The sequence below is a fragment of the Melanotaenia boesemani genome, chromosome 24 (assembly GCF_017639745.1).
Source record: "Melanotaenia boesemani isolate fMelBoe1 chromosome 24, fMelBoe1.pri, whole genome shotgun sequence".
Lineage (NCBI taxonomy): Eukaryota > Metazoa > Chordata > Actinopteri > Atheriniformes > Melanotaeniidae > Melanotaenia > Melanotaenia boesemani.
In genome coordinates, this window is record NC_055705.1 from 22,238,908 (window position 1) to 22,250,328 (window position 11,421).

Sequence of the window (11,421 nt, forward strand, 5' to 3'; positions counted from 1 at the left end):
TACCATTTTTAAAATCTGTATAGATTTTTGAATGCATCTAGAGGGTTTTAAATGTTGTATTTATGCGTTTCCAGCTATAACTCATAAAGCATCAGTGTGCATGCTGTCTTATTCTGCGCTGTAAATTCAGCTCGCTGCTGTTCCCATTGTGTTCAACGGCCACCCCTAGCGGCCTGCACCGGTACTGCACCCCCTCATGTCGGGAAGCACAGCCCCCCCACCCCCCCCCCCCCCCCCCCCCCCCCTCCCCCCTGTGAAATTCCTGACTGCCAGGGTGATTCCTACGTTACCAAGGGCTGCCTCTTTACTGTACCCGGCCGTGTGCTGTGGGGGAAAGTACTTTACAACCTCTGGATAATTTATCAACTCCGGGAATGATATCTCCAGCCATAAAGGGTGAGTTAAGTTTTGATAACGCCTCAGATACCGTCACATGGATCCTGCAGATGTTGCTGTGCGGACTCACTTCTGTGTGAAGCTCAGCCTAATAGGCTCTCCTGTCTTAATTCGAGAAGCCTGTAAAAATATGTATGGTTGTTTTTACATACAGATAGCTTAAGCTGTTTGAAGCATTGAGGAGGATGTGTGGGTTTTTTTAGGTAAGACTTGGGAACACGCCCTTGCTGTCTTGCCTACCTGTATCAAAGGGAATGCTTTCAACTTCGTTTCAATGCCCTCAAATTGCGGTTGGGTCCACGCAGAAACCCACACGGGGAAACTTAACCCGTTTTAATATTCCACGACAGTTTTGAGTCCCTTATATTATATGTTTGACTATATAGGATTTAAACCTTTTTAAACAATAATTAAGAGTTACAGACTGTGAGACAAGAGGGAAAAGTGAACTATGCTTCATACGGTTGACAGAATCCGCATTACCCCGGCTGGTGCGCCGCAGCTCAGCTGTAAACTGTAACCTGCAGCGGCAGAGTTGCGGCGGACTGATACATTCTAGACCCCCTTTGCTTCGACGAAAACAACCAGTAGGTACAACATTTAACTCAAGTTTTTTAACCATTGTCTGGCGATCACTTTCCCACTTTCCCAAACTAGTCACACGAACAGGCTGTTGCAGTGAGGAGAACCAAAAAGGGGGGTGGTCAGGGCTTCGAGGCCACCGTGAATCCAGGGAGTTTCCTGGCTGTAGGTCCGCCTGCCTGTCTGCCGGGTCACAGGTAGGGTACGTACGGGTAAACCTGCGCGGGTGCTCCACCAGTCAGCCGAGAGAGAACTAATTAACACAACATATTTCTCCCCTTATGGTTGACTTTCTCCACCACGCTTCAGTTGAGTGGCTTCTATTGTAGGTTATTGTTTTAGATGAGTTTATGGACACCATAAAATTATCAAAAGTAAGCTCAGCAGGTGCTCCCGTGGTGCGCATGCGCAAATGTGAAGCCCTCACAACTAATTAACATTTAATTGCTTAAAATGAATTACAAGACTATTTTCTTAATATGATATTTTCACAACAAGCCAAACCTTTTTTTGGTAGTGCACGTGGGGCTGCATATAATAATTATTCTTCTTCATATGATAATAATTAGGACCAAATCTAATCAATTAAATGTTTAACTGGAAAATCTAATGGCGAATTCTGTAAGGTTTGTATTGCAGTTAAAAAGAGGATTCTTGTGACCTCTTTCCGAAGCTCTTAAATGTAAGGTTTGTACTTGAGAAATATCAATTAAACACATAAACATATTCAATCACTTATTATGTCCCATCTACTGAAAAAATTATATGTAGCATAAAATTTTTTTAAAATCTTCACAAACTGCTCCAAAGTTAGATATCTGGTTTGATCCAGTCATTCTACAGAGTTGGTGATGTAGAGTCCACAGGAAAAAAATGAGGTGAAATATAAAAATAAAATAAAAATATCAGAAAAATTTGTATAGTTGACTGTAAACAGTGAAAATGATGTAAAATAAGTCTTTTTACAAGATGATGAAACTGCGTGAAATCTGTAATAATAGTTCTGACTGAAAGTCATTTCTTATACATAAAGTTCACTACTAATGCTGCTGTATTATATTAGCCTTAAATTAAAACCAATGCAAGATGCTTGAATAGTAATGACAAACTCAATTCTTTGTACCGACTCGTTTAAATAAGTTTTTTTTTTTTTTTTTTTTTGCAATTTCTGCTTTGCCTGTTTTGTTTTTTTAAATGTAAAACTGCATGTAGAGCCCTTTAAATCCCAGTCAGTATGCAGAAAAGATGTTTTCAGGACAGCCTAAGTCGTTAGAATTTGAGGCTAAAATGATGTTAAATGAATGTATTATTAGACATAGCAGACAGAACTTTCTGCTCACTGGTTGATCTTTGGCTGCTCCTGATTGGACGTTACCGTCAATCTAAGCTCTCTGATTGGTGGAAAGTCTGACAGGAAGTGGGTTCATCATCATGTCCAGGTCTCTTAGCAACATAGTAGTGATAGTGATCTTATTAAGATGGAAATGTGATAAATAATGCTGTTATCATGGATCATTGTGGATTTACCAGATAGTCTCTTCATTTAGTGGCTGGATTGTAAACCTCCTGGACGGGACAGAAATGCCTGGAAAACCTCCGTAGATCATCTAAAGGGTAACTATCCATCACAGTTTACCCCACAGAGCTACACACCACCGCTCCTGAGCGCTCGGGGGACTTAACTCAACAGTTGGCTCACTATGGATCAGCTCATTGTTGTTGCCTAGTAACGCAACAGGTAATGGGAGTTAGACTCAGTGATATGCAGCGAACAGGAAGTGATAGTGATCTGTAATTGATATGACGTTACAGCAGCACATGTGCCTGGTAATGACCGTTAATCAAGAATCTAGGCTCTTTAAACGATAGCAGGAAGTCTAAATCAGCTGCCTCCATTCAGATCCTACTGGATCTCTGCGCGCTTCCCACCAGTGGCATTCAGGAATGTTGATTGAATTCCACAGAATTAATGGCCCTCATTAGCTCAGTCATGGACAGCAACACATCGAGCATGTGACCAGGTCAGACCTCCACACACGTCTTGTGACCGCGGCTGTCTGTGAGTTGCCTTCTCGGTGGCGTGTTTGTACAGCGTGAGGAAATGCGTTTACTGGGTGTGAATCATCAACAGGAGGTTCTTCACTCCTTATGCAGCGAGGAGGAACAGACGGGGCGGCTGGATGCAGACCGTCCTGTCTGCTTCATTACATGCTTAATGTGCTGCTTTCAGCAGCAAAACCACCGTCTCTTCAGAGGTTCAGAGGCAGCTTGTGTTGTAGTATTAACAGTAAATTTTCATTTCATTTGATTTTTTAAAATTTATTTTATTTTAATTTAGTCTATTTTTAAAGTAGTTTTATTTAATTAAATTTTTATATTATATTTAAATTTATTTGTTTTAAACTTTTTTTCTAATTTTATGTTAATATATTTAATTCAGTTGTTTTATTTTTTCATTTAATTTGATTTCATTTTCAAAATTACTTTTAGTTTGACTTTTTTCAAATGTATTTTATTTTATTTCCACTTATTGTATTTTCAAATTTGTTTTATTTCATTTTGATGTATATATTTTTTTAAAATTTATTTAATTTTTATTCATTTATTTTTAAATATTTAAAATTTTATTTTTTATTTATTTTCACATTTTTTATTTTGTTTTACTTTTTCAAATGTATTTTATTTCATTTAAAAAATTTTTTAATGTTGAAATTGATCTAATTTTATTTTGTTACTTTCAAATTTTTTTTATTTTACTTTAATTTGACATTTTATGTTATAATTTGTTCTATTTTCAGTTTTATTTTTTCCTCCATGCGTGACTGGGTGTTGACCACGTTTTCCAGCATGGTTAGAAAATCGTTGATTCCGCTGTCATGAGAATTCTTGTACGCGTCCGTCTTTCTCCACAGGACTCGTGTGAACGTCTGTGGATTCTGACTGGTCCTGTCTGGTTTATTAGATGCTTATTTTGCTGCTTGGAGCAGGAAAAGCACCAACTCTTCAGAGGTTCAGAGGCAGGTTGGTGGTTTGCAGACTTCAGACCACCTCTGCAGGCTTGAGCTGTGAAACATCATGACTGCGTTTTGGGGGTTGTTTAATCTTTTAAGTTGTGAGTGAACTTTGTGAACCCTAAGTGGTTTCAGAGAGGTCAGAATCATAAATTTCTCCTGATTGGCTCAAGTCAGAGCTCGCAGGCAGATGTAAAGCATGAGGACTTTTTTTTTGGTTCTTAAGTTTATTTAGATTTTTGTCAAACTGTCAGAACCGCTGCACAGAAACCGTGTACTGGTTTCAGGTGCCGCTTTGCAGCAAGTGAACTGGTTTTGTTTGGTTTTGCTGTAGAAGCAAAGTGAATCTGATCCGCGGAGTTTATCGATGATTCATTTATAGATGATCAAACATCCTTGTCTACTGTCGTCCTGCTTCCTTCTGATTTCAGCTGTTATTCCAGCGATACTCAATCCCGTCCTATGAGGGCCGCAATCCAGCAGGTTTTCCATGTGTCCCTGCTCCAACACACTTGACTCAAATTAATGAGTCATTGTGCAGAACCTGAAAGGTTGTTGGATCCATTTAATTGGATTCAGGTGAGCTGAAGCAGGAAAAGTCTGAAACCCTGCTGGATGGCAGCCCTCGTAGGACCGGATTGAGCAGTCAGCGGCATGAGGCCCGTTTCTGATCGTTTTACAGAACCGTCCAGTTCTCCGATGAAAATGCACCGTAAATATCTGATGCATGATTATCTATTATTTCATCTATGAGTTTAGAATGTTACGGTTTACGGTTATTTTATTTTATTTTAATCCAATATATTGTATTTTATTAAAAAACTATATTTTTAATTTATTTTATTTTGTTTAATTTCTTTTTAAATGTATTTTATTTACCTTTTTATTTTAATTCATTTTATTTGCTAATGTGTTTTTATTTTTATTTATCTTATTTTCAGATGTATTTTATTTTTAGTCTATTTTTTATTTTATTTTCAAATTATTAGATATAATTACATTTTTATATGGTTCTATTTTGTTTTAATTTTAAGCTTTTATTTTTTCAGATTCATTTAATTTTTTTTTTATTGTCATTATTTTTTATTTAACTATTTTTCCAGACCCATCCCTTCTGCGTGAGAACTGCTCAGATAGGCTCTGCTCCACCCTCCTACATTGGAATAAGCGGGTAAAGAAAACTGTTGGATGGATAGAAAAGTTACAGCATTTGATTGGCTAAGAATAGATTATTCTGTTAAGGATAAAAAATGTATATTTTACAAAAAGAAAAATGAACCTTCTGCATCTTATGTACCTGAATCTGTCTTTATCAGAACTTTCCAGAACCAGGTCTTTGGTTGTATGGATCACGATAGTGTTGGTTATCTTTTTCTGTCGTTGTCAGTATCTCTAGCAAACAGGTTTATCCGTTTTACCTGAGGATGAGGAGGATGCTAATTTCTGTTTCAGACACTCGTAGCAGCTAAGGCGGTGCAGCTAAGGTGGTGCAGCTAAGGTGGTGCAGCTAAGGCGGTGCAGCTAAGGCATAGCAGCTAAGGTGGTGCAGCTAAGGCGGTGCAAATAAAGCATAGCAGCTAAGGCGAAGCAGCTAAGGTGGTGCAGCTAAGGCGGTGCAAATAAAGCATAGCAGCTAAGGCGAAGCAGCTAAGGCGGTGCAGCTAATCGCTGGCGTTGACAATTTTATCTGTCAGCAGCTTGTTGTTTGGTCCACATCCAACGTTTTAAAACCAAAGCATCTCCAGAAAACATACTGCTCCTTTTTTATGAGACATCATGTTCAGCTTTCTGAATTTTCTCCGTTTATTTTCACAGCTCAGCATCTACGATAATCAGCTGCTCTGCTGCAGGTTTGATGGTCCCCTCAAACAGTCTATGCTATAATAATATCGCCAAGCATCAGTAAGACACATGAGAGTAGGTCACTGCTGTCATTGGGAAAGATCAACCTTAGAGTTTTATAAATTGATATTTTCAATTTAATTCATTAAGGTCTTTAGCATGTGACTTTTTAGGTACGCAGTCAGAGTCCAGGAGTAGCTGGAAGAGATGGTGAAAACCAGCCTAGTCCCAGAGAGAACGGGATGCAGACTCGCTAATATCATCCACTCCTGCAAACGTAGGTCTTATAAAACTGGAAATCGGGGATATTATTTATTTATTTATTTATTTTTTATTTATTCTCTCAAAGCAGCCCCCCCCCCCTTGCGTGTAGCGACCTAGACCCTTATATGGCCTACGCCAAAATTAAGCTCACTAGGAATATCCCTCCAAAAGTGTATAAATCCCTCCCATGTGAAGCATGTCATTTCAGGCCCTGATGTGTCATCAACACTGGCTCATCCCCTGATCCAGGAGAGATTTTTATGGTTGAATAATTCAAGTCAGTGTAATGAACTCAACAAAGAAGAAAACATTTTTAGGTACAAGGACCAGATGAAAAACTGTGAAAGACTTTTAGAAAGTCTGAAGTAGGACAAACGTCTGTCTGATTGGAAGCTAAGATGAGACGCAGCATTAAACTTAAACACAGTGAATGAGTCATGAAAAATGAGCTCATCACCAAACAAATCAAACACAAGCTGGTCGTCTCAGCCTTTTCATTTCTGTGGAAAACCCGTGAGATTTTTTATAAAAGCTTTTGGATTTAGCAAACTGGAAAGAAATGGATCAGTTTTTTTCCTCCGTCAGAGAAAGCCGGAGCTGCAGGAATCCTCTGGATCAGCCCTGCAGCTGCTGCTGGGAACCAGTGCAAGGATGAGCGTCTCCAAATAAGCAGCTACACCACCCTCAAAGCATTTTCAGGAGGTGACAGTCAGCTCTCGTCTTTACAACATGCTTTTTCCTCAGTGTATTTTTGGACTGGGTGAAGTCTGCGGCGGATCAGGATATTTTCTGAACTTAACGTGACTAAGTGTTGGAGTTGTAAAGGTGTCAGAGCAGGGAGCTGGTTGGTTCAGTTTCTCATCGCGTTTAGGCCATAAATCAGCTGTAAAACTGCAAGAAGGAGGCTAAGTAATAAAAGACATGATTTATAATCTCACACATTGTGCTTTTTCATAGTTTATCTCTTAAAACAAAATGAAAAGATGTTTTGTTGAGTATGATATTGTAAGGCTGTTTTTACTATCTGGTTGAGCTTTAAAGTCCTCATTGTTCCTACTGAGCTGGATCTGCTGGTGCAGACGGGCTCGAGCTGCTGCCGCAAACAGGAGTGAACGTTATCGGAGAAAAAATGAGATTTAGTGGTTAAGTTTCAACAATGAGTGTGTTTGCGTCTCTCTGAGCAGATGTGTGTGTTCTGCAGGTTAATTATACCAAACCACGCCTTGAGTCATCTATGACTCATGTTTTTACCCCTCTCCACACCTGCACGGGACTTGGATTCTCTCGCCCTCCATGAGTCTCTTGCTGCCCTGCAGATTAGCCTTTGTTGGTCAAAGACTAAGAAGTAAACTTACCAAATCTAGAGTCGGAGTCTCTCATTGCTGTACTCGACCTCGACCTCCGTTGCTAGCTGCGTTTACAAAGAGCACTTTTGATCCAACAGAATAAAAATGCCAGATTTGTTGCAGCTTAAAAAACAGTTAGTCTTATTTATTTATATTAACTGTTTTTAATTTATTGCATTTATTTTTATTTTATATTTATTTATTTGTGCTTTTGTTGTTTTTTACTTGCAGATGCACCTAAAATTAATTGAACATAATTAAGAAATAAATTAATCTCTGATATTCCATCCTTCTTTATTGAAATAAGTGCACTGTTTGGCAGAGTCCAGCTTAAATGTAACTGTTCAAACAGCAGCAACAATAACAAAAATGGTTATAATTCTTCCATCGTCATCGTTTTCATCATCAGATCTGGCTGTTCTAACCTCCGTCATGGCGATGCATCTCGTCTGGTCTCTCCTGTCAGACTTTCTCTGGACGTTTCAGTGTGAACTACAGACCAGCACAGAGGAAGTAGGGCTGAATGATTAGTCGTTTTTAAATAGAAATTTAAGAGTGCGATTTAATTTACATGTTACTGATCCAGGTTTCAAACCTGCAGCCTCCACGGTTTTATAAATCCACTCGCTTCCTGTCGTCTTTCTTGTGTGACAATACGTCATCTTTTTGTGAGTTAAAAATTGCATCCAGCCGTGATTCTGCTCCATCTGGGCCTCAAACACGTCTGCATCGGATTTGCCTTGTTTCATTCCCAACACTCGCTTATTATCGTCCGCTCCCTCAAGACAACTTTCCACCGGGTCCGTGTGCGCCGCGTTCCGGCTGCCATCGGTTTGGATCACACCGGCCGCACCGTAACACGTGTAAGAAGCATCCTGTCTCTGCACCTGTGGGGGGTGTGAAGCCCACTAAATGTTTCCCGGTGAGAAGGTTCAACCCCTTAACAAGACCAGGCGAAGACAAGGGAGACTTAGGTTTACATTAAACATCGTGACTCAGCTGTGAAGTTTCGTCTACAAACCTCATCACGGACAATTTTCCAAAAAGTTCAACTTGTGAAAAGTCCTGATGAAGTGAACTGAGACGGTTTTACTTCGAGTTCAGATCTCAGATAACATGTTGATGGGCGTCGTGGCTCAGTGGGTAGAGCGGTCGTCCTGTAGCCTGAGGGTTGCCGCTTCGATCCTCGGCCTGTTGAGCTCATGTCGAGGTGTCCCTGAGCGAGACACCGAACCCCAAATTGCTCCTGATGGGTCGTGTTAGTGCCTTGCATGGCAGCTTCCACCATCAGTGTGTGAATGTAAATCTCATTATACTTTGTATAATGACAATAAAGGCTTTCTTTCTTTTTTCTTTCTTCTTAAGAAAACCTACAAAGAATACGAGATCCATTTTAAGCCATAATACAACTCGTAGATTCATCTTGTTCAGCTCTGTGATGAACATGAAGTTCTCACCATCTTCACCTTCCTGGTGAGAGTTAAAAAAAAAAAAACAAGATTTCTAATGATAACAATACATTTTATTTTAAAGCATCTTTCAAGCCCCCCAAGGACACTTTACAACATTAAAGTAACAACAATAAAAATAATGGGATGGCGATGTGGAGGGTATGGGACAGATATGGAGGGGGTAAGGTTATGGATGGTCTTGAAGGTATAGAGGAGGAGTTTGAGCTGGATATGGTGAAATAATGGGAGCCAGTGGAGCTGTACGATGGGTGTGACATGGTTGATATGAGGGCGTGTTAGTGATGATCCGAGCAGCTGAATTCTAAACCATTAGAAGCTTATGAAGGGACTTTTTAAGAAGGCCAAACAGGAGAGAGTTGCAGTGATCAATATGTGACGGAACAAGAATGTGAAGGGTGGTGGCGGCAGTTTGGGGGGCGAGGGAGGGGCGGATGTTTCGTAGATGGAAATATGCAGACCGGGTTACGTTACTGATGTGAGATTGAAATGAAAAATATGTCGGGATGACACTGAGGAGAAGGTTTCTGTCTGATTCCAGCTGGATGAAGCTTCATATGTCCAACATGCGTTCTCCTGGTTGGAGTGTGTGCACCTGCATGTGCACTGTGTGTGTGCAGAGCAGAAGTCATCTACAGAGAAATAAAGAGCTGTGGTGTAAATAGGATCAATACCATCAGACAGTTTTTACTAGAAGGACGAAGTAGAAACCTGTTCTAGAGGAAACTTCAGTGTTTTGGTTGCATCATGTAGCTGGTAAATAAAGCCGTTCATATCTCATCTTTACATCCTGGTTTGAACAATGACGTTCATATTTAGATGTCATGTGATGATCCTCCATCCCAAATAGAAGCTGGAATCTAAAGATTAAATCACAATATTGGTCAGAAAAATTGCAACTAGATTTTTCCCTCATCGTTCAGACCTAAGAGGAAGATGTGACAGTGGCGTGGCTTGTTTACGGAGGTGTGTGTGGATGCTACACTTATTAGCATGTGTACCAGTTTCAAAGTTATTGTGCAGTGAGAGCTGGAAATATTAGATATTATTGTGTTCTCTGTTTACATGGACAAAAAAGACGGATTTGAGTCCCTTTTGCCTGCGGTGTGAGCGGAGCCTGATGCACCATCAGAGATGCTGGAGTTAGAACCGAGTGATAAACCGGATCTTCTTTAGTCAGGAGGTTTGGTCCGGAGAACATGGCTGAGTTTCTGGATAATGTTTACAAACGGCCTCTTCTGCGTTCTGTCAGTAGATGTGTGCAGAGTTTAGTTCCAGTTAGATTTCTTCTTCCAGGCTGCATCATGTGGGGTAACCAGCATATTCACCTAAGCGTGTGAGGACTAGATCATCGTGCGTCTAAGTCCAGCTGAATTCACTACATAGATGTTGTGTTTAAGCTGCTTCAGTGGTGATTTTGTCTGAGGATGCTGCTGTTATAAAATCAGGGTTTTATTAGAGCAGAACATCAGTCTGGAAAGCTTTAGGCGACTATTGGGAACTGTGGGGAAGCATCAGAAATGCTTCCCCACAGTTCCCCACAAAACATGGACTCATCTCTACAAGCTGAAGACAAGTTTTTCTCTTGCTCTGTGCTCATTTTGCTCCATGTGCGTCGTCCCAGAGCTGCTTATTGTTGTTTTGCAGGTCTAGAAATGCTGATTGTGTTGCAGCTGCAGATCTGAGCACGCATGCATAAAGACGATGAAACGCTGTGACTTGAATACCTGATTTTTGTGCTCAGCCTGGCTCCTCTTCTCTCTGACACTCATACATGGACTGGCTTCCCAGACACTTCACGTTTAGAATTTAAATTCCCCCGTCTGTCTCCTTCCACCCCCTCCAGGTTGATGTTTCCCCACCGGGCGCCCGCAGGGTCGCTTTCAAACCTAACTGCTGACAGCTCGCCACCTCCGTCAGCCCTCTGAGCGGGCCTGTCCATTGCCTGCAGCTCTACAGACAGAAAGGTTGGAGTGGAGCAGCTTCGGTGTCGCCCTGAGCCCAGCTGCCTCAGCGGGACTGCATCGTCATGGATACAGAGTCCACCTACTCGGGCTATTCCCACTACTCGGGGCGTTCCCGGGGATCACACAGGCACGGGTAAGACCAGATCTTGTTTCTTGTGAGGAAATTAAAGTGACACTAGATCAGTTTCCAACCTTAAAATGGAGTTCTTCTGACTGGTTTTGATGGCACACCGACATTTATTCTGTACGTTGCTGGAGCCGTTGATTAGAGACTTTCTTGGTAGGATTAATCAGAAAAATGTATCACGTTTTTTCAGCGTTAAGTAATTTCCCAGGACTATAAATGGTGGTGATCCATTTTTTCCTTACCGTAGACGCGCTGGCTGAAGGAAGGATTTCTGTTTTCAGTCCTAGCCAATCGGTGAGCAGGATTTTCTTCCTTCTTCTTTTCTTGTCAGGCTTCTTAACATCGTTCAGAAGAACAGAGAACTTTTTTTGTGTGTGGCTCAGTTATTTCATACTTTGAAACAAGAAGCTTCGTCTA

The 11,421-nt window shown here is 40.7% G+C and overlaps 1 protein-coding gene across 4 annotated transcripts in view; it reads left to right on the plus strand.

Annotated features, from left to right (window-relative positions):
• Positions 1-261: 261 nt before the first annotated feature.
• The window catches only part of vangl1 (VANGL planar cell polarity protein 1), a 62,775-nt gene continuing 51,615 nt past the window's right edge, over positions 262-11,421 (plus strand). For 2 of the 4 annotated variants that reach the window (XM_041978932.1, XM_041978935.1), the window contains exons 1-2: positions 262-396; positions 10,757-11,010. In XM_041978932.1, coding sequence (XP_041834866.1) covers positions 10,940-11,010 — 71 coding nt within the window. In that variant the 5' untranslated portion in view covers positions 262-396; positions 10,757-10,939. Of the gene's footprint in view, positions 397-2,525; positions 2,593-5,140; positions 5,161-10,756; positions 11,011-11,421 lie in introns of those variants that run through there. The other 2 variants (XM_041978933.1, XM_041978934.1) reach the window with 2 other exon arrangements.